Source organism: Pelobates fuscus, chromosome 12 (genome assembly GCF_036172605.1).
Source record: "Pelobates fuscus isolate aPelFus1 chromosome 12, aPelFus1.pri, whole genome shotgun sequence".
Lineage (NCBI taxonomy): Eukaryota > Metazoa > Chordata > Amphibia > Anura > Pelobatidae > Pelobates > Pelobates fuscus.
The window spans coordinates 61,949,310-61,974,271 of NC_086328.1; the positions used below are offsets into that span (position 1 = coordinate 61,949,310).

The window sequence follows — 24,962 nt, forward strand, 5'->3', positions numbered from 1 at the left end:
GTTTAATAACCATCACAGAAAACAAAATTGCCACACAAAAGTATATATTTATATAAAGTTGACACCACAGGCTATTTTAATGTCATATTGAATTTAGCAGCTGTGAACGCACACAAAGGTTTTTTTAATACGTAACACACACACCGGTATTTTAATATTAATCACACGCTGTGACAGAGCTCCCTGTACCCCTGGCTTGGGTACCTCTGCCAAGGACCGCTTTCTAGCTGGACCAGGGGACAAACCGCAGCACTTCTCCCCACAGTCGCCGTGGCTTGACTGGGGCCCTGGAACCGCTCCTTCCTGGAGCCAAATGGGGAATTCGAACTAGACACCCCCGGCATCGGACAACACTCAGTCCTGGGAGCTCTAGTCCTTACAAGGACTTTCCCCGTCGAATCCCCTGCAAGCTGGAACAGCAGACACAGGGGTTAAATCTTTCTTCCGCTAACAGGACGACACACCGTTTTGGAGTGCAAGCTGGAATACTTTAATGGCAGCCACAACTGGCCTTATATGCATGTCCCCATGCAAGGGGCACTCCCCCCGGACATGAGCGTAAACCACAGTAAAAACAAATACACTATTACATTGGCCCTCAGGTCCAGGACACTCCAATACAAAATCATATAATCTTCAAGCACAAAAAGAAAACACCCCCAAAGTACCCTAAAAATACTTAAAACCCCACATAAATGACATCCCCTGATAGCCCTGATCTGGTTGACCAACCTATCCAAAAATCACCCAGATCAGTTAAGGAATTTCCTGGAATTCATTTGTTTGACTGACTGCCTGCATGTTCCCATGCCCAAAATGGTTCCATAGAATCAGGGCTAGCGGTCGGTCTTGTTCAGTAGTTCAAAAACAAACAAACTACCGAACATAGTCAATGGTCTTACCCTGGAGCTTGTTCCCCTTGGTTAGACTAACAATTTCACCGAACAGTGCCCTTCTAGGTCATATAGAACCGAACGCAGGCGATGATGGAAGTCCAGTGGTGTTCGGGAGTTTTTGTGTCCGATTTTAGTTCCATGAGATTCATGCCCAAACACCGCTGCCTGCGTTCATGCGAACAAGATGGCAGCCACCTCGTGGTTGTCCATAGGAATTGTGGCCACCCAGACAAACAATTAGAACACTGCGGTGAGAACCATTCAAAGTTGTTAATAGGTGTTAACAAGCTCCAGGGTGGTCTCTGGTTCGTGCGGTTGTTTGGTAACCGAATCATATAATCCTAATCGCATGGTTCGGTAACCAAACCATATAATCCCAATTGCACAAACAGAGACTTCTACATTATATTTCACAGGGTCCATAGTCTGTGGACAGGAGGCTGGCAAGCAGGTTCCTCCAGTAATTTGTGGCAAACTCACTGGAAAAGGGGAGTTTGTCACACATCAGAGTTTGTGACACAGGCTATTTACTTAAGGTTATTTTTACACGTTTCACCGCCAATCTCTGCTAAATATTGTAAATGTTTTGTTTTTTGACATGCACACGTAACATTTTTTGTTTTTTTTGTCAATCTTTCTTTTATTGAGGCATTAGTTAAATGGGGTACAAAATAAAGAAGAGTGGGTGTACGGTTTACATACAGCTTGGGGTAACGTTAACACAGTACAACATCTCCTATGAGAGACTGCCTCATTTTATATTATTTAAACATTCGATAAGGTTATTAACGAGTAGCGTATTTATAATAAAGTAGCTAACCATAAGCAAAACAACAAGTGGATTATGACAAGTATATGTCAGGAGAAGCCATGCTAGTGCGTTGCAGATGTGGCAAGGCTGTAGCTCGTTACTTCATGCTTAACTAATCATGTTTAGGACCGAGCTGGGTGCGTGTGGGGGAACAGATGTGTGGCCTGGGTGTAGTGTGTTGGGCTAGGAATGGGAAAGCAACTCAAAGTAAGGTGAAATAAAGTAAAACACTGCCCTGTTCTATCATGCAGGGTTATCAAAGCGATACTACGGCAGCGTTTACAGCTGTGTAGGTGGTATAAACGCGTATCAAGTGGCATATGTACACATTACTGGTCGTTATTTCAAACTAGGGCATAGTAACTATTCAGTTTTCGGTTATTTTTATATAGGCCATGCTAGGATACAATTGAGTGAGATTAAGCAGGCTATGTTCTAGTATATAAGTCTCTAGCTCGGTAAGGACGGCCAGTGTGCCCATGAGGTTTGTCTTACATCAGTCCATTTGCCTGGCTACATGAGGGTTGCGTGGAAGGGCTTTGTTCGTTTCTTTCAGCCAATTCCCAGTGCGTGCCACATTGGATAGTCCATACTCTGCTCTGGTGTACCGGTTCCCCTATCCGGCATGCGGGCGGTCAGGCTGAGCTGCAGGCGTTGAAGAATTGTTGTCAGCGTGTCTCTGCACGGCATTTCTGAGGCACTGTAGCTCCGGGTTGTGAGGGAGGCCCTTGCCCATGGTCTGTAGGTCTTCTTTCTCCAGTCAGCGGGATCGTGGCTCTGTCTAGGCATTGTGGTGGTGTTCGTCCGGAGAGCTTGGGGTGAGGAGGGTGTGTGTGCGTGGTGGGGAGTTTCTCCCCCGCTCCAGACCGTGCGTGGGGTCATTGCCATGTGGCCACAGGCTCGGTTACCTCTCGGGGCCGGGTCTTTCCCTTTGTGGGCACTGTGGAAGGTCCTGGTGGTGGTCCACCGCCGGCGGTGGGTGACCTTCTTGCGGTGTGGTGGGCGTTTTGGAGGAAGTCTCCTAGTGACCCCCAGTCTGGATGGGCATACCGCCCTTCGTGGTAAGGTGGTTTTGCCCGGGATCCGCTCCATCCGCCCTGTGACTTCAGTCAGTTCCTCCACCTTGTGGCGAGTGGGGTTTTGTTGGGCCTCCCTGTGCTCCAATTTTGCCCAGAATTGTCGGGGCAGGGTCTCCAGGCGCTCATGGAGGGGCCGGGAGGGTGCAAGGTAATTCGCATGGCCCGCATTTTGCTAGCGGCAGTTTGCGCGTTTGATGCTCGTTTCAGGCTGTTGCCGTCGTTTGTAATCCAAGTCGGTTTGTGAGACATGCTGATTGGGACCGGGATAACCCCCACCGGTCCTAGGGGGAAGGGGGGTGGGAAGTCCGATACAGCGGGTGCCGCTTGTTTTGGTGGGCCGGGAGAGCAGCCGTCTCTCCCCTGCCCTGTGCAGAGTAGGCCCCAAGTCTCTGGACCCACTTTGTGTCCCTTCCTTTGCCACTATTCTGTGAAGCTAGAATGCCATATAAGAGACCAAACTATTTCAGTTTCTATAGGTAGAATTTACCTAGATGGATTTGATGTTCCTATGTCTGATTCTGTAGCGGACACCGAGGCAGACTGCAGCACCTCTTCATGTCTGTATGCAGAAATCAATAGTACTCACTTTTTGTGAGCTAATGTCTTGAATTGTTGTAGAGGAATTTGCCAATATATTGCTTTACTATGCTGCTTGCTAATGTCAATTGGCATGAGTCATTGAGACTTGATGGCCAGTTTGAGAGGAAGCTTAATGCATGGCTGCCTCAATGGATGGCAGCTTCCAATTAGTGTTCTCCAGCCTTCTTTCTAAAACATTGTAGCAATTTGCATCTGCTCTTTATTGTAAGGGTCATGTCTGATTTCCTGTCCTGTGAAAGTACATTGTGCAAATGCATTTATATATTTATATTTATAATAAAGCAATGTACTAACTGGATATATTGCAAACTGTTGAAAAAAAGAAAAAAACGTTGTCAAAGTCTGAAAACTAATGGGCAACTTGACAGCATGGGGGACAACATAGTCTTCCAGTAGAAAGTACATAGACCCACAACATCTTTAGATTCTGTATTAACACTATCAGCCATATGGAAGTACTATTACATGACAAAAGTAGTCTTTAATGATCATTGCAACATAATAGTACGCTCTTTAGTTAAAGGAGCACTATAGTGCCAGGAAAACAAACTCATTTTCCCAGCACTATATAGTCCTTAGGCCCCCTCCTCCCTCAGGGCCCCCCTCCCGCTGGGCTGAAGGAATTAAAACCCCTTCAACCATTTACCTTAATCCAGCGCCGGGCTCCCTCGGGGCTGCTGATCTCTCCTTCCCCTGCCGAAGTCCGCTCCGCATGCGCAGCAAGACCCGTGCGCGTTCAAACTGCCCATAGGAAAGCAGTACTCAGTGTAAACATTACTCAATGTAAACACAGCAGTTCCTCTGAAACTGCTGTGTTTACAGCTGCAGGGTTAAAACTAGGGGGACCTGGCACCCAGACCACTTCATTGAGCTGAAGTGGTGTTGGTGCCTATAGTGGTCCTTTAAGCACCAGTAGGGGCTAAAATCCTACTTATGCTAGGGAGATCCAGGTTTCTAATGATACTTGGGGCCAAAATTAGTAGCAACAAACTGATCAATGAGCTGTGTATATTGCTCAAAGAGACTGAACTTCTGCTTTAAAGGGACACTATAGTCACAGAAGAGCATTTAGCTTAAAGGAACACTATTGACACCTAAATTACTTTAGCTAAATAAAGCAGTTTTAGTGTATAGATCATTCCCCTGCAATTTCACTGCTCAATTCACTGTAATTTAGGAGTTAAAACACTTTGTTTCTGTTTATGCAGCCCTAGCCACACCTCCCCTGGCTATGATTGACAGAGCCTGCATGAAAACAAAATCTGGTTTCACTTTCAAACAGATGTAATTTACCTTAAATAATTGTATCTCAATCTCTAAATTGAACTTTAATCACATACAGGAGGCTCTTGCAGGGTCTAGCAAGCTATTAACATAGCAGGGGATAAGACAATCTTAATTAAACAGAACTTGCTAAATAGAGCTCTCTTTACAGGAAGTGTTTATGGAAGGCTGTGCAAGTCACATGCAGGGAGGTGTGACTAGGGTTCATAAACAAAGGGATTTAACTCCTAAATGGCAGAGAATTGAGCAGTGAGGCTGCAGGGGCATGTTCTATACACCAAAACTGCTTCATTAAGCTAAAGTTGTTCAGGTGACTATAGTGTCCCTTTAATGAAGCTGTTTTGTATAGACCATGCCCCTGCAGTCTCACTGCTCAATTCACTGCCATTTAGGAGTTAAACACTTCCTGTAAAGAGTCATCTAATATTTACACTAGCCTTATTGCAAATTCTGTAAAATATTGAATTTCTGATCTCTTGCTCTAAAAGCAAGCTAGACCCTGCAGGAGCCACCTGCGGGTAATTAAAGTAATTACAGAACAGGATAGAACTTTTAAAATACGTTTACATTTGACTTAAATTAAAAAATAAAATGGTTTAATTTTAGGTTGTCAGTCACTAGCCAGAGGCGTTGTGGCTAGGGCTACATAAACAGAAACAAAACAAATTTAACTCCTAAATGACATTGTGTTGAGCAGTGCAACTTCAGAGGTATGATTTATACACAAAAACTGCTGGTGTCCCTTTAAGCCTCAGTCTGGTGACAACACCGGTTATTTCTCCAACATTGAAGGAGACCCCTGGGTTTTCTCTCTGGTCTTTAAAGACTCCGATCTGGTCTGCTAGCCTGCACCTTATTTCCCAAACACAGGGTGATAAGTGCAGGGTTATGCTAGGAGCCCTGTCATAACCATGCCTCCCAACCATCCTTTTTTGTCAGGAAAATACAAAGGTTTGTGTGTTATATGACTTTGTTACCTAGCGTTCCACTTTTAGTTACAGCAAGGAAGTATCCCCCCAAAAGTGTAGCGTGTGTTAGGGCACTAGGACCTTACAGAGAGCTCTGATCTTGTACTCCCTGCAAGTCCTTGCTTAATTCACAGCTGGCTGAATCCTCCTACTTTCCACATGGGTCTGCCCCTAATGGGTCAAGCCTTGACACAATATTGACACTGGCTGTCCCCTTAACCCCTTAATGCCATGACGGCGTTCTATGCTGTCCCCATTTAAATGGTCTTTAAAGCCGTTGCGGTGGCATAGAAGACTGTAACGGCTGCAGCCCCCAGAGCGCCCGGGATACTTACCTTCCAGGCGTTTTCTGCTTCGGGAGGACTGCCAGACAGCCCTCCCACGGCAAAAGAAGCCCCCGGGGGCCATGTGATCGCTCTCAAAGAGCGATCACATGTCCCCCTATAGCTGGCTGTGGATCTGCCAGCAGGGGGACTGTCTAAAATGTCACAGTCCCCCTGCTGGTGGGAGCTGTAAAAATATATTAGACATGTGTAAAATTAAAATAGAAATTTATTTATATATATATATATATATATATATATATATATATATCTATATATATCTATATATATCTATATATATCTATATATATCTATATATGTGTATGTATGTATGTGTAACGTCATACAAAGTGTATTTTAATATAAGTATATATTAATATTAAAATACACTTAGAATGACGTTACATATATAATAGATATATATACGTATAATTACAATAATAAATAAAATAGTAAAATAAATAAAATATTGAAACAAAATGTAATAAATTATATATTCATATGTAATTTCATTCTAACTCTATTTTTTTACGAATATATATATATATATATATATATATATATATATATATATATATATGTAACAAAATACACTTAGAATGACATTCTATATATAAAATACAAATAACCGCAAATAAATATATATATATATATATATATATATACACACATTAGTATACACGTAGAATTTAAATACCTATAAATGCATATATATTAAAATTGTACATATATATTTAATCTTTTAACATAATGATGTGATTTGAATAATTAAAATTTGATTGACATGCCTGACAACACAGGGAGAAAGTGCAGAGAATTTAATTTGCAAGCACTATATTTGACCCTGTAACTCTCCAAGACACCATAAAACCTGTACATGGGGGGTACTGTTTTACTCGGGAGACTTCGCTGAACTCAAATATTAGTGTTTCAAACTGGTAAATTGTATTACAACGATGATATTTTAAGTAAAAGTGACATTTTTTGCATTTTTTACAAACGAACGGCACTTTTATGGACTATATTATTGTTGTAATATGTTTTACTGTTTTAAAACACTAATATTTGTGTTTAGTGAAGTCTCCCGAGAATAACAGTACCCCCCATGTACAGGTTTTATGGTGTTTTGGAAAGTTAGAGAGTCACATATAAGGCTTGCATTTCATTTTTTTGACATTGAAATTTGCCAGATTGGTTATGTTGCCTTTGAGAGCGTATGGTAGCCCAGGAATGATAATTACACCCATGATGGCATACCATTTGCAAAAGTAGACAACCCAAGGTATTGCAAGTGGGGTATGTCCAGTCTTTCTTAGTAGCCATTTAGTCACAAACACTGGCCAAATATTAGTTTTTTTGCTTTTTTCACACAAAAACAAATATGAACGCTAACTTTGGCCAGTGTTTGTGACTAAGTGGCTACTATAAAAGACTAAACATACCCAACTTTCAATACCTTGGGCTGTCTACTTTTTCAAATGGTATACTATTATGGGGGTAATTCTCATTCCTGGGCTACCACACAGTCTCAAATCTGGCAAATTTCAATACAGGGTCAAACGTTCTATATTTGACCCTGTAACTTTCCAAAACACCATAAAACCTGTTAATGGGGGGTAATGTTTTACTGTTGTACTCGTGAGACATTGCTGATTACAAATATGTGCATTTTTTTTGCAGAAAAACCTAACAGTATTATGACATTCACAGCTAAAATGCCAGACAGAAATACAAATTTTAAAAAAAATCGTATTTTCTCACATTTTTTAAAAATGTTATTCATAATAAATTATGTTCCATATATGAATAGTTAATGATAAACTAAAGCCCTGTTTCTCCTGAACAAAATGATATATAATAAGTGTGGGTGCACTTAATGTGACAGCGGTGAATTACGGTTGAACAGACATATAGCGCAAATTCCAGTTTTTGTTTACGTTTTGTTTGGATCAGAACGTGCACTATTGACTCCGTCCTGAAGGGGTTAATTCCTCTACCACTGATGTAGCACTTACTGTTTCTGTCTCTCGAACATATTCCCTTTCTGTTAAACTTACTACATCCACCTCTTTCTCTGTCCCAGGAATTTCTGCCTGCTACTAAGAAGAGGAGAGGAGTGACAAGTTAGTGCTGAGGATAGAGGATTCAGAGTGTGTGATTACTAAGAGAGAGCAGTTGAAATCTGTGAGGCTTGGGAGATGGACATAAAAACTTAGTTTCAAGATATTAAAGCAGCATGGCTGCATCCTTTGTTTCTTTGTTTTTGTTTTTTAAATCCCTCTCTCTATATTTCTACTCTTTATTTTCCCCTCAGTCAGCCCCAAATGCCTCTACATCTCCAATTTCACTTAAAAATTTTTTTTTTATACTGCCTCATTCCTTAAGCGCCACCATGTTTGTATTTCACACTAGCTTGCGGTATGAAATTACTGCGCATGCCCACTTGTAGAGTTGGGCATTCCTTTTTGTCCAAACTTTGGCTATTTGTTTGTCCAAAAGACGAATGAACAAATCAATATTACAATAAATGAAATGAAGATCAAATTCGGTCTTTGCTCGTTCGTTCATGTAGTTTAGTTTATTACAAAGAGGGAGATATGTAATATTTAAACATTTTAGCAGTGGGGAGTTGTGCTCCCTGACACTACATAACCCCCCCCCCCCCCATATATCCTGTCACTCTAGGGGTGACATATGGCCCTCATATTGGTGTAAAGGTCTCCCTCTTACCTGTCCTCGCTGTGCTGAAAGTAGGGGCATGTCTATAAAATGGTGAGCAGCACCCACTCCCCCCCTCTCCAATCCAAAATAGAGGGGCCTGCTCCCTGTTTAGTAGACATGCCCCTACCTACGGCACCAAGAGTAGGGACAGGAGGGCCAATTTAACTTCCCTTATTTACGAATACAAAGTATTTTTTTTTCACTTGGTATTCGTAAAGTTGTCTTGAAGACCAAAAGTAAAAAAAGTAAGGTTTTTTTGTTTTTTTTCCAGAAAATGGTCAATATCTGTTATGTGTGTGCATTGTCTGAGCTCAATGATCTGAAGTTCTACGGAAGCATATCTCCTGGATTATTAAAGTGCAAGACTCAATAACTAATTAATGCAGGAAACCCAACTTTGCACTGCCAAATGAAGGATGCAAGAATCACGTTAAACCTCTATCTCCTCCTCCATCCTATGACGAGCGTGTTCTAATTCGCATGAACGGCAAGTGGCATGCTCTCATTACACCTTCCCATAAGAAAGCATTGAATCAATGATTTCCTATGGGGAAAAATCTGAAGCTGGAGGTCCTCACTCAGAGCGTGAGGATGTCCAGCATCAGATACCTGACCAAAGGTCAGTTTCAAACCAGGAAACCCACTATTGGCTGTCTTGTAGACAGCAACTAGAGACTGACTTAATGCTGCAATGTACAAATTAGTTTCTCTGGAACTGCAATGTTTAACATTGCAGCTCTAGAAAGCTGAAGTGGTCTTGGTTGCTTATAGTGCCCCTTTTAATGACACACAGGATGCAGGCAAAAGTGTATTGGTACATTATGTATAATGTTTCAAAACAAAATAACGTTTGTTACAAGAGATGCTCTGAAGTACATATTTTACTTTTCAGAAAAAGGAAATTCAGGAAATCTGCAAATAGCAAGTATTCTGCTAAATCACAGAATATTGAGCATCTGCTTTGCTTGGCAGAGTTTATCCAAAATAGCACCCATGAAGGAGCCATCTACAGTTTCCACAGAGGCCATTGCTATGCATGATCTTGATCGCCTTTTCTCTGTGTGCTTTCTCCATGCTAACTTCAGAGGATAAGTTAGCATGGTCGTGTCAAACTAACTTGATTGCATTCTACGAAGAAGTAAGTAGAAGTATAGATCAGGGTGTTGCAGTGGATGTGATCTATTTGGATTTTGCCAAGGCATTTGATACAGTTCCACACAATAGATTAGTGTTCAAACATAAGGAAATCGGTCTAGATGAAAATGCTTGTTCTTGGGTAGAACATTGGCTTAAAAACAGAGTACAAAGAGTTGTCGTTAATGGTAAATTTTCAAGCTGGACAGAGGTGGCAAGTGGTGTCACTCAGGGGTCTGTTCTGGGACCCCTTCTATTTAATATGTTTATAAATGATCTTGAGGACAGCATTGAAAGTCATGTTTCAGTGTTTGCAGATGACACAAAACTTTGTAAAATAATACAATGTGAGCTAGATATTACTTTGCTGCAGAGGGATTTAGATAGACTGGGGGACTGGACACTCAAATGGCAGATGAAATTTTTTAATGTTGAAAAATGCAAAGTTATGCACTTCGGCGTAAAGCATACACAAGCAACGTATACCCTTAATGGAAGCGAATTAGGGATAACAACACACGAAAAGGACTTGGGAATTGTTATAGACAACAAACAATGCAACAATGTGCAATGTCAATCAGCAGTGGCCAAGGCCAGTAGGGTATTGTCATGCATGAAAAATGGCATTCATTCTCGGGACGAGAATATCATTTTGCCTCTTTTTATAAATCACTGGTAAGACCACACATTTAATATGCTGTGCAATTTGGGGCACCTGTTCTAAAGAAGGATATTATGGCACTAGAAAGTGCAGAGGCGGGCTACAAAATTAATAAAAGGAATGGAACATATCAGCTATGAAGAAAGGTTACAAATTTAAACCTATTTAGTTTAGAAAAACGTTGCCTGAGGGGATATGATAACATTATACAGATATATTCGGGGCCAATACAAACCATTGTGTGGAAATCTATTCACAAACCGGACTTTACATAGGACACGAGGCCATGCGTTTAGACTGGAAGAAAGAAGATTTCGTCTAAGGCAAAGGAAAGGTTTTTTTACTGTAAGAACAATCAGGATGTGGAATTCTATGCCTGAAGAAGTGGTTTTATCAGAGTCCATACAGATGTTCAAACAGCTACTAGATGCATACTTGCAAAAACAGAATATTCAAGGATATAATCTTTCAATGTAGGGTAATAACTGCTTGATCCAAGGATAAATCTGACTGCCATTCTGGGGTCAAGAAGGATTTTTTTTCCTAGCTTGTTGCAAAATTGTGCTTTTAAACTGGGTTTTTTTGCCTTCTTTTGGATCAACAGCAAAAAACAAATGTGAGGAAGGCTGAACTTGATGGACGCAAGTCTCTTTTCAGCTATGTAACTAACTAAGATGAGGCACCTAGCTGGAAGATGGAGAGATTTGGATTTCTACATTTTTCATTATATTTTTCACACTTCACTACACTACATATTTGCTAAATATACAGATAAGGTAAACATAATGTTAAAAATCCTGGGAGGTGACAGTACTCATGTAAAGCTTACATATTTATCTCCCTCTTAGTTACTTAGGAAAGCAAATGGTTGGTTGACGCTAAATCACCTACCAGAAATAATGCTCTGAAATCCTGCATTAGACCAGTGGTTTTTAACCTTTTTTGATGAGGACCCAAACAATGTACATTACGTTGGCTTGGAGACCTATATGCGGTGTACTTTTTTTTCAGTTAATGTGGAACCATAGAAACATCCTGTGCACACAATTATGGGCCCTGAACCACGGGTTAAGAACCACTGCTTTAGACAATATGGTTATTCTTTTTGTAATACTCTGTTGACTAGATCAAACATTCACTTAGAAATGGTAATATTATACCCACTAAGCCTGTCATCAGCACTCCTAGTACAAGACAACAAGGCAAGTTTTTGAAGTTATAGATTTGTTTTTAAATGCTCAGTCGTACATATTTTCACCATAATCCAAAGTCCTTTATCTTTGTCTCTTTCTGTTTGAACTCTGCTCTAGATTAATAAAAAAAATTTGTCCCCCCTTATTTAAACGGAAGTTTAGCACAGAAAACAAAGTGGGATATTTACTCCTGCCAACTAGTGAAAAGGCCAGACAGGGCAAAGTTTTTTCCCAAAGAGATTTGTTCACCCATTCACTTATTCACTCCAACAGCACATGCGTAAAAAGTATTCTTTACTTTTTTGATTTCAAGTTGTTGTTTTTTTTTGTGGTATATTTTACTGAAAAGTTAACATGCATTTTTAATTTTTAACTTGTCAGAGAAGACCGTTTGCATTGTCATAAAGAGTTAAACAGTACAGAATAAAATAATACCAAGGTTTTCAGTGGAAACTATTTTCAATTTATAGTAGAGTGGTCAGCTATTATAGATTCTATATTTATTAACTGCTTTAGCTAGAATAGCATCAGTTAGATAAATCTGTGTTGATGATTTAAGCAAATACATACAATCCTTTTGACAGTAGGTGTAATTATACTTAAAACTCAAAACAACTTAATTCTTGGGTACTGTTTTACTTTGTGTTTTCCAACAGATTAACACCAAAGTTTGGTCCCTGTACTCATAAGGAATTGTTGCCTTGGGCTTCTTATAATATTCTGATATCCGCTGATGCTCTCTGCTTGTTACTGGCTGTCCCCTGCTGTAACAGTACATACATTAAAATGAAGTTGTTTTGTCTTAAAAAAAAAATTACATTGATGCCCAAGAATAAGAATGAATACACACCTATGCAGTGATATTACCATCTTGTGTATAGTCCAAAACCATACCTCCCAAAATGAAGGAATGCTTTAATTTTAAGGGTGCGAGCGGAAGTGTGCCTAGGAGAGGGCCTGTTCTGTGAAATTGTAGGTGGCTTACAAATAACAATATATGCAACTAATAAAAACCATTACCATTTAAAACCAGAGCAGTGTATCTTATTTACGCAGATGTATTTCTAAAAAAAAAATATTATTCAAATACACATTACCGTGAGTATTATTGCTGTGGAGTCAGTCACTCAGTCAGCAACAATATGAAACTCCAAGAAACAGACATTTGGTACCGAAATTGGGACTACCGATCCTAAATAGGAACACTTGGAAGGTGTGCAAAAATAGTATGTGTTTGTCTGCAGGTACATGTAAGTAATAAATCTGCTGCTGTTGGCACCCTGCTACTCTAAATAGAGATACAAATGGAAAATAAACACTTAATTCCTGGCATAGAAACTTAATACACAATCTCCTCGAAATTTTTATCAAAATGTATTTTTGGAAAAAAAAAGCACAGATACAGATTTATGATACTTTTCTCCAACTCTGCACTCTCGTTAGAGTACTATTTATTCCACTTTTATCCAACATCTTATGTTTCTTTACCCTTCATTCACTCTTCCTTGAGTCAACTCTTTCCTATGGGGAAGGTCTAAGGTGTGTGAGACAGCATGGTGTTTATACACCCTCTATAACTGGTATTGCAATTCTGTTATCAAGCATATGGAGCTGACTAGACCAGTGGTCTTCAACTGGTGGTCAGCGGACTGGTGCCGGTCTGCAAGAATTTATTAACGGTCCACTAAACCATACCAGTACACCAGTGGTGGGGAACGTCTGGCCCGCTGGAGTAACAAATTAAATTTAAATTTAAAAATTAATTGTATGTCCATGGCACAACTACTAATGAGTAACTGCAAGTCCACAATAAAAAACATAGTCCCAAAAACAATGTCTAGCAACTATTATCTGGGCTCCCAAGTAACCAATGATCTTTACTGGTTACCAGTTCAAATTGGCAACAACAAATTAATGACATTGCCTCCAACTGCCTGTATATTGAAGTCCTCGGCAGAGAAAAGAGGGATAGTGTAATGCCAGTTTACAGGTGTGAATCCAAGCGGGAGGAGCTTCATGTGAGACTAAAAGGTGGAAGACTGCTTCCTTGTGAAAGCCTCCATCTTGTAGTTTTCAGAAGTGACTTCACACTCATTAATAGCAGACATTTTGTAGATAGATTTATTTTTTTGTCAAAGACAAGCCTGTCATTTCAACAAGGTGCTTTTTCCTTAAGGTCATAGATAATGAATAGTTTAATGTATAGCTTTTTAACCATTTTGTGACACTTGATAAACTGCATACTTACCATCTAGGAAGGAAGTGAGCAGATTGGCAAACTGGAACACGAAAGTCTGCCAGTCTGGGCAGCCTGCTCACTTCCTTCCTATATATAAATAATAAAAAAAAAAGTAATTTCATCAAGCGTGACATGCATAATTATAACATAACAAGGTGTTACCGGTAATTTTCACATTTGTTTACACAACTGCTGTATGGAACATATTTTATAAAATATATATTTTTAAAAGTCATACTACTGCTGTTTAGTGCAATAAAGTCAAGAACCTTTAGTGACAAAGGTACCGAAAGAAGTGCTGTAGCTGCTAGTTCTATTATTCCCCAATTTAAAACTGTCCAATTACTTCATTAAGAAATTTGGGAATGTCATAATGCCTGTTCTATGTTCCTTTCTTTGGTCACTGAAGACAATTTTATGTGAGGTCGTGGGTGTTTGGGGGCACTAAGGTCATGACTGCTGTCGGTGGATTCTGTGTGTGGGTTGTTGCTGCTGTATCTGTGTGTGTGCTGACTCTGCTTATTGTCTATCGAAGCCCTATGCTTGATCTTGGGAAGTTGTTCCATGAAACCCAGATGTGGGTGAATTTACTGAAGTTTCTAGACTTGGCATATGTTATTTTCTCCATCTATTTGATTTCCTCTACTCTGTGAATCCACACTCTGAGGGTGGAGGTTCCTGTTTCCAGTTTTTAGGGATAAGCTGAGCAGCCGCTATAATTAGGTGAGTGGTTAGGATTGCCTCAACTTTTTTGAGGTGAGGTGGAGGCACTAGTATGAGAAAATGTTCTGGTGCAAAAAGGATTTTAGTGTTGCTGATTGTTTGGATGGGAGTATGTGTTCTTCTCCAGAATTTGGTTACGATTGGACATTTCCACATATGTGTGCGGGATTGGCCTCTGATTGTTGACATCTCCAACACTGATCTTGAGTGCCAGCGTGTGATGCCTTTGTAGATGCTTTCTTGTGCTGCAGTGGAAGTGGTTGTTGTGTGTGCTTTTCTAAAGGTGGTCTGACATTGTTGCCGTGTTAGGTCAATCGGTAGTTCTTCTGTCCAGTGTGTTGCAAATCTGGGGAGATTGTTTTTTTTTTTGTGTTTGTTTTGTTTTGTAGGTGTGTTAAGCCTGGTGTGAGCCATGGGATCAATCGTATGGGTGTTTCTAAGAAAGTCTTCCAGGACTACCCATTGTTGCGTCGAAGAATCCCTTGGCCCATTCATATATCCTAGTCATGTGAATGGCTTTATGATATGATTTTAAGTCTGGCAGGTTTACTCCTCCCATTTTCCTTTTCCTGGATAAGATTGTGTGTGCTATTCGGGGGCGTATGTTGGACCATATGAAGTTTGTGAATGTTGCGTTGATCGTGTCAAAGAATTTTCATGGGAGTTCTATAGGAAGTGTCTGGAGTAAGTATAAGATGCGGGGAAGTGCGTTCATTTTAAGAATGTTAATTCTACAGAACCATCCATAGAATGGGCTATGCCATGTCTTGATATCTGTTGAGATAGCTGCCAATAGTGAAGGGAAGTTAAGTTCATAGAGTAAGTCTAGCTCTGTTGGTAGGCGTATCCCTAGGTATGTAATAGATCTATTGGCCCAAGAGAAGTGGAATTGTTGTTGTAGATGGGTGTCAAGGGTGGGTGTTGTGTATAGGGGTAGTAGTTCGCATTTAGTGAGGTTTTTTTGGAAGTTGGAGACCGCACTGTATTTGTCCATTTCTGCCAGTATAATTGGTATAGTGGAGAGTGGGTCTGATATAGCTGCAAAAGCTGAGATCTTGTATTCTTGGTTTTTAATCTTAAAACCATGTATCTGATGGTTATCTCTAACCCCTGAAGGAATGGTTCGAGGACCAGGATAAATGGGATCAGTGATAGGGGTATCCCTGTCTCGTGCTGTTTATCGTGACTGGGTTGTATAGTTGGCCATTGATACGCAGTCGGGCTATAGGCGATGAGTATATCACTGCCAGCATGGCCCAAAGCCCAAGTGAAGCATCAGGGGGCTGGGGGGGGGGGAGGATGTGCAGTCACTTGGTCTCGTGGGGTTACATAGTGTCCCTTGGTTGTGGTTCAGGGGTACTAATTACTTCGGGTCGTTCTTTTTTGGAGAAAGGAGTCCTTTAACTTTGGTTGCCTCTTTGAGTTGTCGCCTGACTACGGTGGAGGGAGAATAGACGTTGATCCGTTCTTCTTTTATTTGCCGGGGTGTTCCATCCAGAGTATTAAATTGAAGGGCTCAATGAGGGTCGACATCACGTCTTCCCCTTGGGCCTCTGGTAGGCCTTGTATGCGTAAATTATTTCTACAGCCCCGGTTGTCTAAGTCATCTATATGACGCTGGATGGAGGACCTGAAGTGTTATTGGAATTTTATTGTAGAAGACAGGTTTGTTATTTGGGCTTGTAGAACGTCATGTTCTTCCTCTAGGTCTGTAACTGAGACTCACTTGGTTAATGTCAGAGCCCATCGCCTTCATTTTAGATTGGAACGTCGCTTCCAGTTTCCCTAGCATGTTTGCCAGGTTGGTTTTGGATGGCAGGTTCCGCAGTATTTCTTTGATATCTGCTTCTAGACCTGTGTCCATAGATTTGTGTGAGCCCTCGGATGGTGCCGGGCTGGCCGGTGTAAAGTCAGCCTGATTTTCTGGTTCCGCCATCTTGAATTCCACGGCCTCATTTATATATTTTTTTCCCCCAAGGTTAGTTAGCCATTGAACTGTCTTTGCACAGTGCTTTAAGAGGAAAAAGTGCAAAACACTTCTGAAAAACAAATGCTGGAAGAAAGATTTTCATATTTCATCACTTATGATCTGAAAAGAATATAAAAAAATAAAATAAAAATAAAAAGAGAACACGTATACACTTACACAACAGGTGGATACTGCAGCTGTATGGATGTGTTATTCACGAATTGCACTAGGAATCACACTTTTAATTGTTAATTTCTAGTTATGGGGAGAAAAACACTCCAGTAGTACTGTCAATGGTTATACTGTCTGAACTCACCCCCCAGAAAGTAAGCCCTTATGGAGTTCAAGAGGCAGTTAGGCCACTGCACCACCAGTGGAGTGCAAACTGGGGGAAAAAAACAAAACATGACAAATGCTAAAACATGTGGATGGCATGAAATACCAGTTTATTTAGGTGAAAGCAATCAGGAACCGAAATAAGCCAGGGAGGTAAATAATCCAAAGAGAATATTTTATTGTAAATTTATATGAAACCGATAAAAAATTAACAAACCACAGCAAATATGAACAAATTACAAACAAGCTACAGATTCAGCGCAGATTAAGACAGTTACTTTAAATGTAAAAGGCAACCGATGTTAACTAATGTTCTGTTTCTACATTTATATATAAAAATGTGCATTGCTCAGACGCCACCATTGTAATATCAATGTACTATGTTGATGCTTGTGAATGCTATTGTGGCAGAGTGAGCTGTTTTGTCTACTTATGCACTCAAAAAGAAAGAATAAAAAAAAAAAAATGAACAAACCAAAAACAAGGATAAAACATAATTTGAAAATGAAAATACACATCCTTTGTGATACAGCAAGGGCACTCGGCATCTGTATAGGTCAGGGGTAAGCATCCTTCGGCACTCCAAATGTTGAGTACTACATCTCCATTGATGCTATGCAAGCATTATGGCTGTATAAGCATTATGGGAGGTGTAGTCCACAACATCCGGAGTGCCTCAAGGTTTCCTACCGCTGGTTTCGGTAAGTCACATGATCAGGTAATTGCGGTAACGATCACCTGACCTACACTAGGAAGAATATACAGAGATGGCAAAATACTTGAAAAAGCAGAGCATATGGATACAAACACAATATTTAAAACATAAGGGGAAGGCTAGTAAACATATAATTCTAAAAAGAGAGGAATTTTTTAAAAACCACAAGCAAATCGCATTGTAGTTACGTGATCGTGTTGACAATCATGTAACCAAGAATGAACTGGAATATTGGACCATAAGATAAGCACTATACTAATGGAGGAACCAAGCACATCAATAAAAAGATATATGTAATTAGTATTACAAAGTATAGTGGGTAACATCAATATCACATGATTGTGTTCATGACTAGAGACAGTTAGAATATAAACGCAAGGGAGTGAGATACTTGTGAAAAGACAAGTTGCAAATTTGAAAATCCATTTATTGCACAACAAAGAATAAATGGTGAGGAGACTAAAACAGATCTCACATGATCATGTGACCATAGACATAGAGGACATGGTGAATAGAAAGTTAATAGTCCCAACCTTATGAAGTTAATTAAACAAATGCGAGCCAATAGGAGGTTATACTCTGGGTACATTGTCACATGAGCACAACTAGTTGCCATGTGAAAGAAGGAAAGTGGAAAGCATGTGTGTATGCATGTAGTGCAAAATAGTAGTTTTTGCATTGAATATATATATTTATATATGTGCGTATAAAAAAACAGTGAAGAAGAAGGGTTTCTAAGTTATTGAAGAGATGTACAATAAGGAATATGAGTAGTAGATTGTATATAATACCATAATGTGGTCAAGTTCAGATAGAACAATGTTGGGATCATTAGGAACAGTAAAAGGAGTGACCTACACACCACTTTTAATAATGATGGAAAAATTAAACAAAGTTTTCCTTTGTCAAAATAGTTTTTTTTCAAATTCGGGGCCCAACGCGGCTAAAGTGGTGATCCCGACCTACTGACAACAAATGCAAACCCCTAGGATAAAACGTTGAGTGTAAGTGGTCGAGGACACCAGAAAATGTGAAGATCTGAAAGTCACCACAGTCAAGGGATGAGATGTATCCATCGGTGGTTCTACTGATTGTAGTTCCTAGCCTCAGACTTCACCAGACTCGTTAATGACTGTCATCCCGTACCCCCACCTTGTTCAGCAGCCCTTCCTTCTCCGCCCCCCCCTTTTTTTTTTCCTTTTTCCCCTCTATTTTCTCTTGTCTTCTCATCTTTGCAATCTGCCATAAACTTTGTCATAGCTAGGAGCAAACCTGGCTCCATATATTTGCCTTGTTTAGGTATCTAAAAATAATAAAAATGTTTTAATTGTTTTTTGCATGGGGGATGGGGGTTGGGAGGTGGTTGAAGAGTCCTGATTTCTTTCTTTTTTTTTTTTTTTTCTGAATTCGTAACAAAGTTAAGAGACATCACCATTTCAGATAATTCAGGTGGTTATAAGCTTTTTCATTTTAAACCCTCTCTGGCTCTAATTATGAATAGAAAAATGGGACATTGCGTGAGATTATGCGTTACTTGAAGTCAGTTGTATTTTGTTACGTAGCTTGGTCTGATACTGCTAAACATTAATTTCTATTATCTCCATAGATGCTGCAGCTTCGGTTTGTGAAGGGAGGCCTGAGCTTCCTAGGTGTTAAGAAAATTTCTGTGCTGAATGCTGCCTTTCAGAGTACCCAAAAGGTGGAGTACAAGCCAATCAAAAAAGTCCTGGTGGCCAATAGAGGTATGGAGTATAAAGAAAGTTCTCATTTTTTAAAACCTATTATTGGTATTTTATTAAAATGTGGAAATTGTCTGTATTATGATTGGCTAACATTTTATTTCCTTAACTCTTTATAAACAGCCAAATTATTAAGAAACCTTGTTGGTAAAGCAGTCACATTCCCACATTATGGTTTGGAATGTCCCTGTCATCGTGAATGGTGGTTATTTGACCTGGTGTCCCCCCACTCCCACTGGGACCACTCTGATACATGCCAGGGTGTCGTTAAACTAATGTTGTGAGGTCTTCGGTAGTTTTTGCAGTGGATTGATTAGAAGGGTGAGTAGATAGAATGGACAGAAGGGTGAATCTAGCTTTGGGTAATATTGGAAGGTAGGAGATAGTGTGGTTTTGAATTCAAGGAATGGCCCCGCGGGTCAGCTCCAGCGCCCCTGGCGCGTGACGCGCCCACCCCTGTCATATATTCAAAACCAGGGTCGCCAGCGCTCTGTGTGTTTTGCGTCTGTGCTTGTCAGGGATGCATGCATTGCTTTGGCCGATTGAATTTCTATGACTGTTTAACCACTGTTCCACTGTTGGGGTTTTGTCTTGTGTCCAGAGGGCAAGTATCCGTGATTTAGATGCGTTAGAGATGACGGTAGACTCATTTTTTTTTTAATAGGCCGCCAAGGGGAACCGGGTGGTGTGGATAAGTGCGTGTTCTATTTTAAAGGGTGGGGTTTCTCCCAATATTTCCGTGATTATGGTGCCCACCGACTCCCAGTATAGTGTCACTCGGGCGCAGTCCCACCATATGTGTCAGATCGTTCCCACTGGTTCTCCGCACCTCCAGCAGGTGTTGGGTATAGTGGGGAAACACCCTGTGGAGATATTCCGGTGTCCGGTACCAGAAGGAAAGGAGTTTGTAGTTGGTTTCCTGGTACCTGGTGCTCACTTAGCTTTTGTGTGTAGGATTTTCTCCGATATAGTCTTCCCCAGAATGGTCTCCCAAGGTCGTTTGAAAGTATGATTGCTCTCCAGGTGTCCGGTGGGGAGGTGTTGGTATAGCGAAGAGACCAACACCTTCCCCCAGAAGTTCCAAGTTTGGGGTGGTATTTCTTCCAACCCCCCCACCACCCCCCCAGAAGAGGTTTATTTTTCACAGGGATCATCGGGGGGGGGGGGTTTGGTGAGATGTAGGGAGCCCCACGTACCACATCCCATATTTTCAGAGTTTGGGCTGATGGGCATGTCTGAAGTGTTCTATCCTGATGTAATTGTTTGGTATGCCACATGATGCTTTTAGGGAGTTCCCCATGCTCTCTTTATCCATTGTTATCTAAAGTTTTTGTTTTGAAACAGTGTGCCATTCCAGCGTTCTTTGGATTGCCACGGCTTGATGATATCTGCATAAATCTAGAAATGCTTAGCCGCCCCTCTGTCTCGAGTACACAAACTGATTTCTAAACACATTTAGTATAGCCTAAATACACATTTATGTGAGTAACGGCAGATAAGAACCATTCGGCCCATCAAGTCTGCCCAATTTTCTAAATACTTTCATTAGACCCTGACCTTATCTTATAGGTAGGATAGGAGTATTATTGAGTTGGACTTTGGTATCAATTCAACTCCTACAAAAGGGATGTTGGGATAGATAATTGTAATTTGTAGTTAGGCTTTAAAAGTTGCTCACTGCTGCAAGCCATAGTATACCATCCAGGGATGAATCTCTACTTGCCAGGGATACATTTTTGCTTGAAACTGGCAAGCACCCAAATGTCTCTTAGACTATGAGGAACTGATTTCTCTGGTCTGTTGAAATAAAGATTGAATTGTTTGGCTTCAATTCAAAGCACCATCTTTGGAGGAAACCAAGCATTATGTATTCCCTTTGCAATACTTAATGGTGAAGCATGGTGGTGGTAGCATTCATGCTCTGGTGGTGTTCCTCAGAAGCAGTGACTAGGAGACTGTTTAAAAACACAGCAAAATAAAGATATCCTTAAGGAAACCTTGGTCCAGAGCACTCTGAAAAGCACACAGCAAAAATAATGTCCGTATAGGACTAGATACCAAATAAAGTAGCTGTCTACAGCTCCCCCCCCTAATGTGGTATCCTTAAATATGGCAACACCAAATATGAGTACCATAATAGGGAGCCATGAACTAAACACCTGTAAGGTCTTAAAGATTTTTTATAAATTGCTCCCTAGTTTGGTATCCTTATGTGGGATTTCTGCATTGAATGATAATGCCAAATTGAGAATAGGGGGGTAGAGGGGAAGCCAAATCCAATAATCTTAAAGGGAAACTCCAGTGCCAGGAAAACAATCCGTGTGGACGTCCAGCGACGCTCTAGCACAGAAAACCTGTGCTATGAAGCAGGAAGTGTCCTCTAGTGGCTGTCTAATAGACAGCCACTAGGGGAGGACTTAACCCTGCAAGGTAAATATTGCAGTTTTAAAAAAACTGCAATAATTACACTTGCAGGGTTAAGGGTAGTGGGAGTTGGCACCCAGACCACTCCAATGAGCTGAAGTGGTCTGGGTGCCTGGAGTGTCCCTTTAGTTTAAAAACTATTAGAGGGCGTATATGAGACTAACAAAATCTTCTAGAGTGAATATAGCTAATGATATGCTCATCCTTTGCCCCTCCTGTTCAATTAATTCTTCTCTAGTAATATGCCAAGTTTGGCCGATGTTGCACTACCAGCAAGCCCATATTTCCTTTTCACTTTATTATTTTGTAGGTGAAATTGCTACTAGAGTGTTTCGAGCATGCACAGAGCTGGGAATAAGAACCGTGGCGGTTTACTCTGAGCAGGATACAGGTCAGATACACAGACAGAAAGCAGACGAAGCCTACCTTATTGGAAAAGGTTTACCTCCTGTCCAGGCATATTTAAATATTCCAGACATCATAAAAGTTGCAAAGGTAAGTACATTTCCCAATCAACCCATTTAAAAAAAAAAAAAAAAACATTTTCAGATTAATCTTAAAGTTTGCACATCAGCTTTCCTTCTGCCCTCACCATGCCCCTTCTTCCCTCACCACGTCCCTTCTTCCCTCACCACGTCCCTTCTTCCCTCACCACGTCCCTTCTTCCCTCACCACGTCCCTTCTTCCCTCACCACGTCCCTTCTTCCCTCACCACGTCCCTTCTTCCCTCACCACGTCCCTTCTTCCCTCACCACGTCCCTTCTTCCCTCACCACGTCCCTTCTTCCCTCACCACGTCCCTTCTTCCCTCACCACGTCCCTTCTTCCCTCACCACGTCCCTTCTTCCCTCACCACGTCCCTTCTTCCCTCACCACGTCCCTTCTTCCCTCACCACGTCCCTTCTTCCCTCACCACGTCCCTTCTTCCCTCACCACGTCCCTTCTTCCCTCACCACGTCCCTTCTTCCCTCACCACGTCCCTTCTTCCCTCACCACGTCCCTTCTTCCCTCACCACGTCCCTTCTTCCCTCACCACGTCCCTTCTTCCCTCACCACGTCCCTTCTTCCCTCACCACGTCCCTTCTTCCCTCACCACGTCCCTTCTTCCCTCACCACGTCCCTTCTTCCCTCACCACGTCCCTTCTTCCCTCACCACGTCCCTTCTTCCCTCACCACGTCCCTTCTTCCCTCACCACGTCCCTTCTTCCCTCACCACGTCCCTTCTTCCCTCACCACGTCCCTTCTTCCCTCACCACGTCCCTTCTTCCCTCACCACGTCCCTTCTTCCCTCACCACGTCCCTTCTTCCCTCACCACGTCCCTTCTTCCCTCACCACGTCCCTTCTTCCCTCACCACGTCCCTTCTTCCCCTCCTCCCCCCGGGTCCCTGTTCTTCTGCCCTCCCCCCCCCCGGGTCCCTGTTCTTCTGCCCTCCCCCCCCCCCCCCCGGGTCCCTGTTCTTCTGCCCTCCCCCCCCCCCCCCGGGTCCCTGTTCTTCTGCCCTCCCCCCCCCCCCCCCCCCCCCGGGTCCCTGTTCTTCTGCCCTCCCCCCCCCCCCCCCCCCGGGTCCCTGTTCTTCTGCCCTCCCCCCCCCCCGGTCCTCTTTATTTTCTTCTTTTCCCGAGTCCCTTCCCCCTCCCTTCTTCCTCCCCCTCCCACCTCTCCACTGGTCCCTTTTTCACTAGTTCTCCAGTAGGCCCTGTAGTTTAAATTGTGCTAATTTTAACAAACCTAAAAAGATGACTGTGTTGACCTTGCCATGAATCAAAACATGATATATTGCTGTTTGATATCTTACCCTTTAATTATCTTAACAGCAAAATGAGTAATCAGGCCTTTCTGTAATCTAGGGTTTTGCCTCTTGTCTTTATATTTAAACACAAACTTATATCTTCTCATCCTCTGCGTTTACTTAAAATCTCCTAGATTCTCTAAACCTACCAATTACCAAATCATTCTTACAGTTACACTAAGAACTACAAATGTAGTTTTGATGATTCTGTGCTTTATATTTATTTACAAAAATCGCAGTCCATATTAGACTGAGAAAATAAATTTTGTAGGCATTGCTGCTATAGATAGCTCTGTTCTGATATATGGCTCCAGGAATCCTGCTGGCTGACATTGTCTGCCCTGCATATACTTTATGCACGTTTGTGTAGCTCAACATGATTTTTAAATGCTAATATTTGCTAAATTATGTCACACTGTTGTAAAAACTTGGATTATAACCAGCATGAAAGCAGTGAACAATTGAGGGAAGGTAGAGGGCTAACAAGTTGATGAAGCCTTTTGTGAGTGGAGACATGCTAAAAAAGGTTCAACTGCTTCCTCCCGTATTGCATATTGTATTCACAGTAGCTGGTAATTTTTATGTGACTACCCTGGGTCATCAATGTAATCAGCTCTATACTTTTACCCACTTTATATGCATTCCCAGAGCACACAGACGTGTTTTCTGTACTCTTACCTGGGCAATGCTTCAAAAGACATTTTGCAAACAAACTTATACACCGTTATTTTATCCACCTGGGCTTCTTCATTATGCATTACGTTTCTTTTGGGTTTTTTTTTACTTCTTTATTTATTGCAAGGTCAGACACCATATTCAATAGAAACAATATAATACAAAAGCATATACGAACATATTCATATACCAACACAAACATAAGGCAAGCAAAAGTGCACATTCAAATAACCGCCTACAAGCAATGCAGTGGACGAGTGCTCGTTGGCCATGAGTTCATATATTCATGGTGCCCCAACCTGTTTTGAAATATAAGTAAAACAAAGAAAATTACTGGCTATAGTATGCCTGTCACTCTGACAAAGTGTTCAGAGTCATCGACTTGTGCAATTTATACACCGATTAGCTATATCAGCTATCTCCAACCTAGCACATGGGTACGCCTGTTTGGATGGCCCGTAGGACCTAGTATAATCTGTAGGCACCCTGAAACCCACCACAACTAGTGCGGGGGTGTCGCTGGCAAATGTGCGAATTGGAGAAGTCAGTCAGAGTGAAAAAACAGTAATAGATATAAGAAGTGAAAAGTAAGGTCGGAGATATAGAGAGAAAATAAAAAGATGGGAAGGGTAATGGTGGGTTTGGGAATGGGAGGGGATGGTACAACAAACATAATAGTGCA

The 24,962-nt window shown here is 41.3% G+C and overlaps 1 protein-coding gene across 3 annotated transcripts in view; it reads left to right on the plus strand.

Annotated features, from left to right (window-relative positions):
• The window catches only part of PC (pyruvate carboxylase), a 629,184-nt gene that overhangs the window by 164,166 nt on the left and 440,056 nt on the right, over positions 1 to 24,962 (plus strand). For all 3 annotated transcript variants that reach the window (XM_063437445.1, XM_063437446.1, XM_063437447.1), the window contains 2 exons: positions 19,259 to 19,394; positions 22,126 to 22,310. In XM_063437445.1, the coding sequence (XP_063293515.1) occupies positions 19,259 to 19,394; positions 22,126 to 22,310 (321 nt within the window). The remainder of the gene's footprint in view (positions 1 to 19,258; positions 19,395 to 22,125; positions 22,311 to 24,962) is intronic.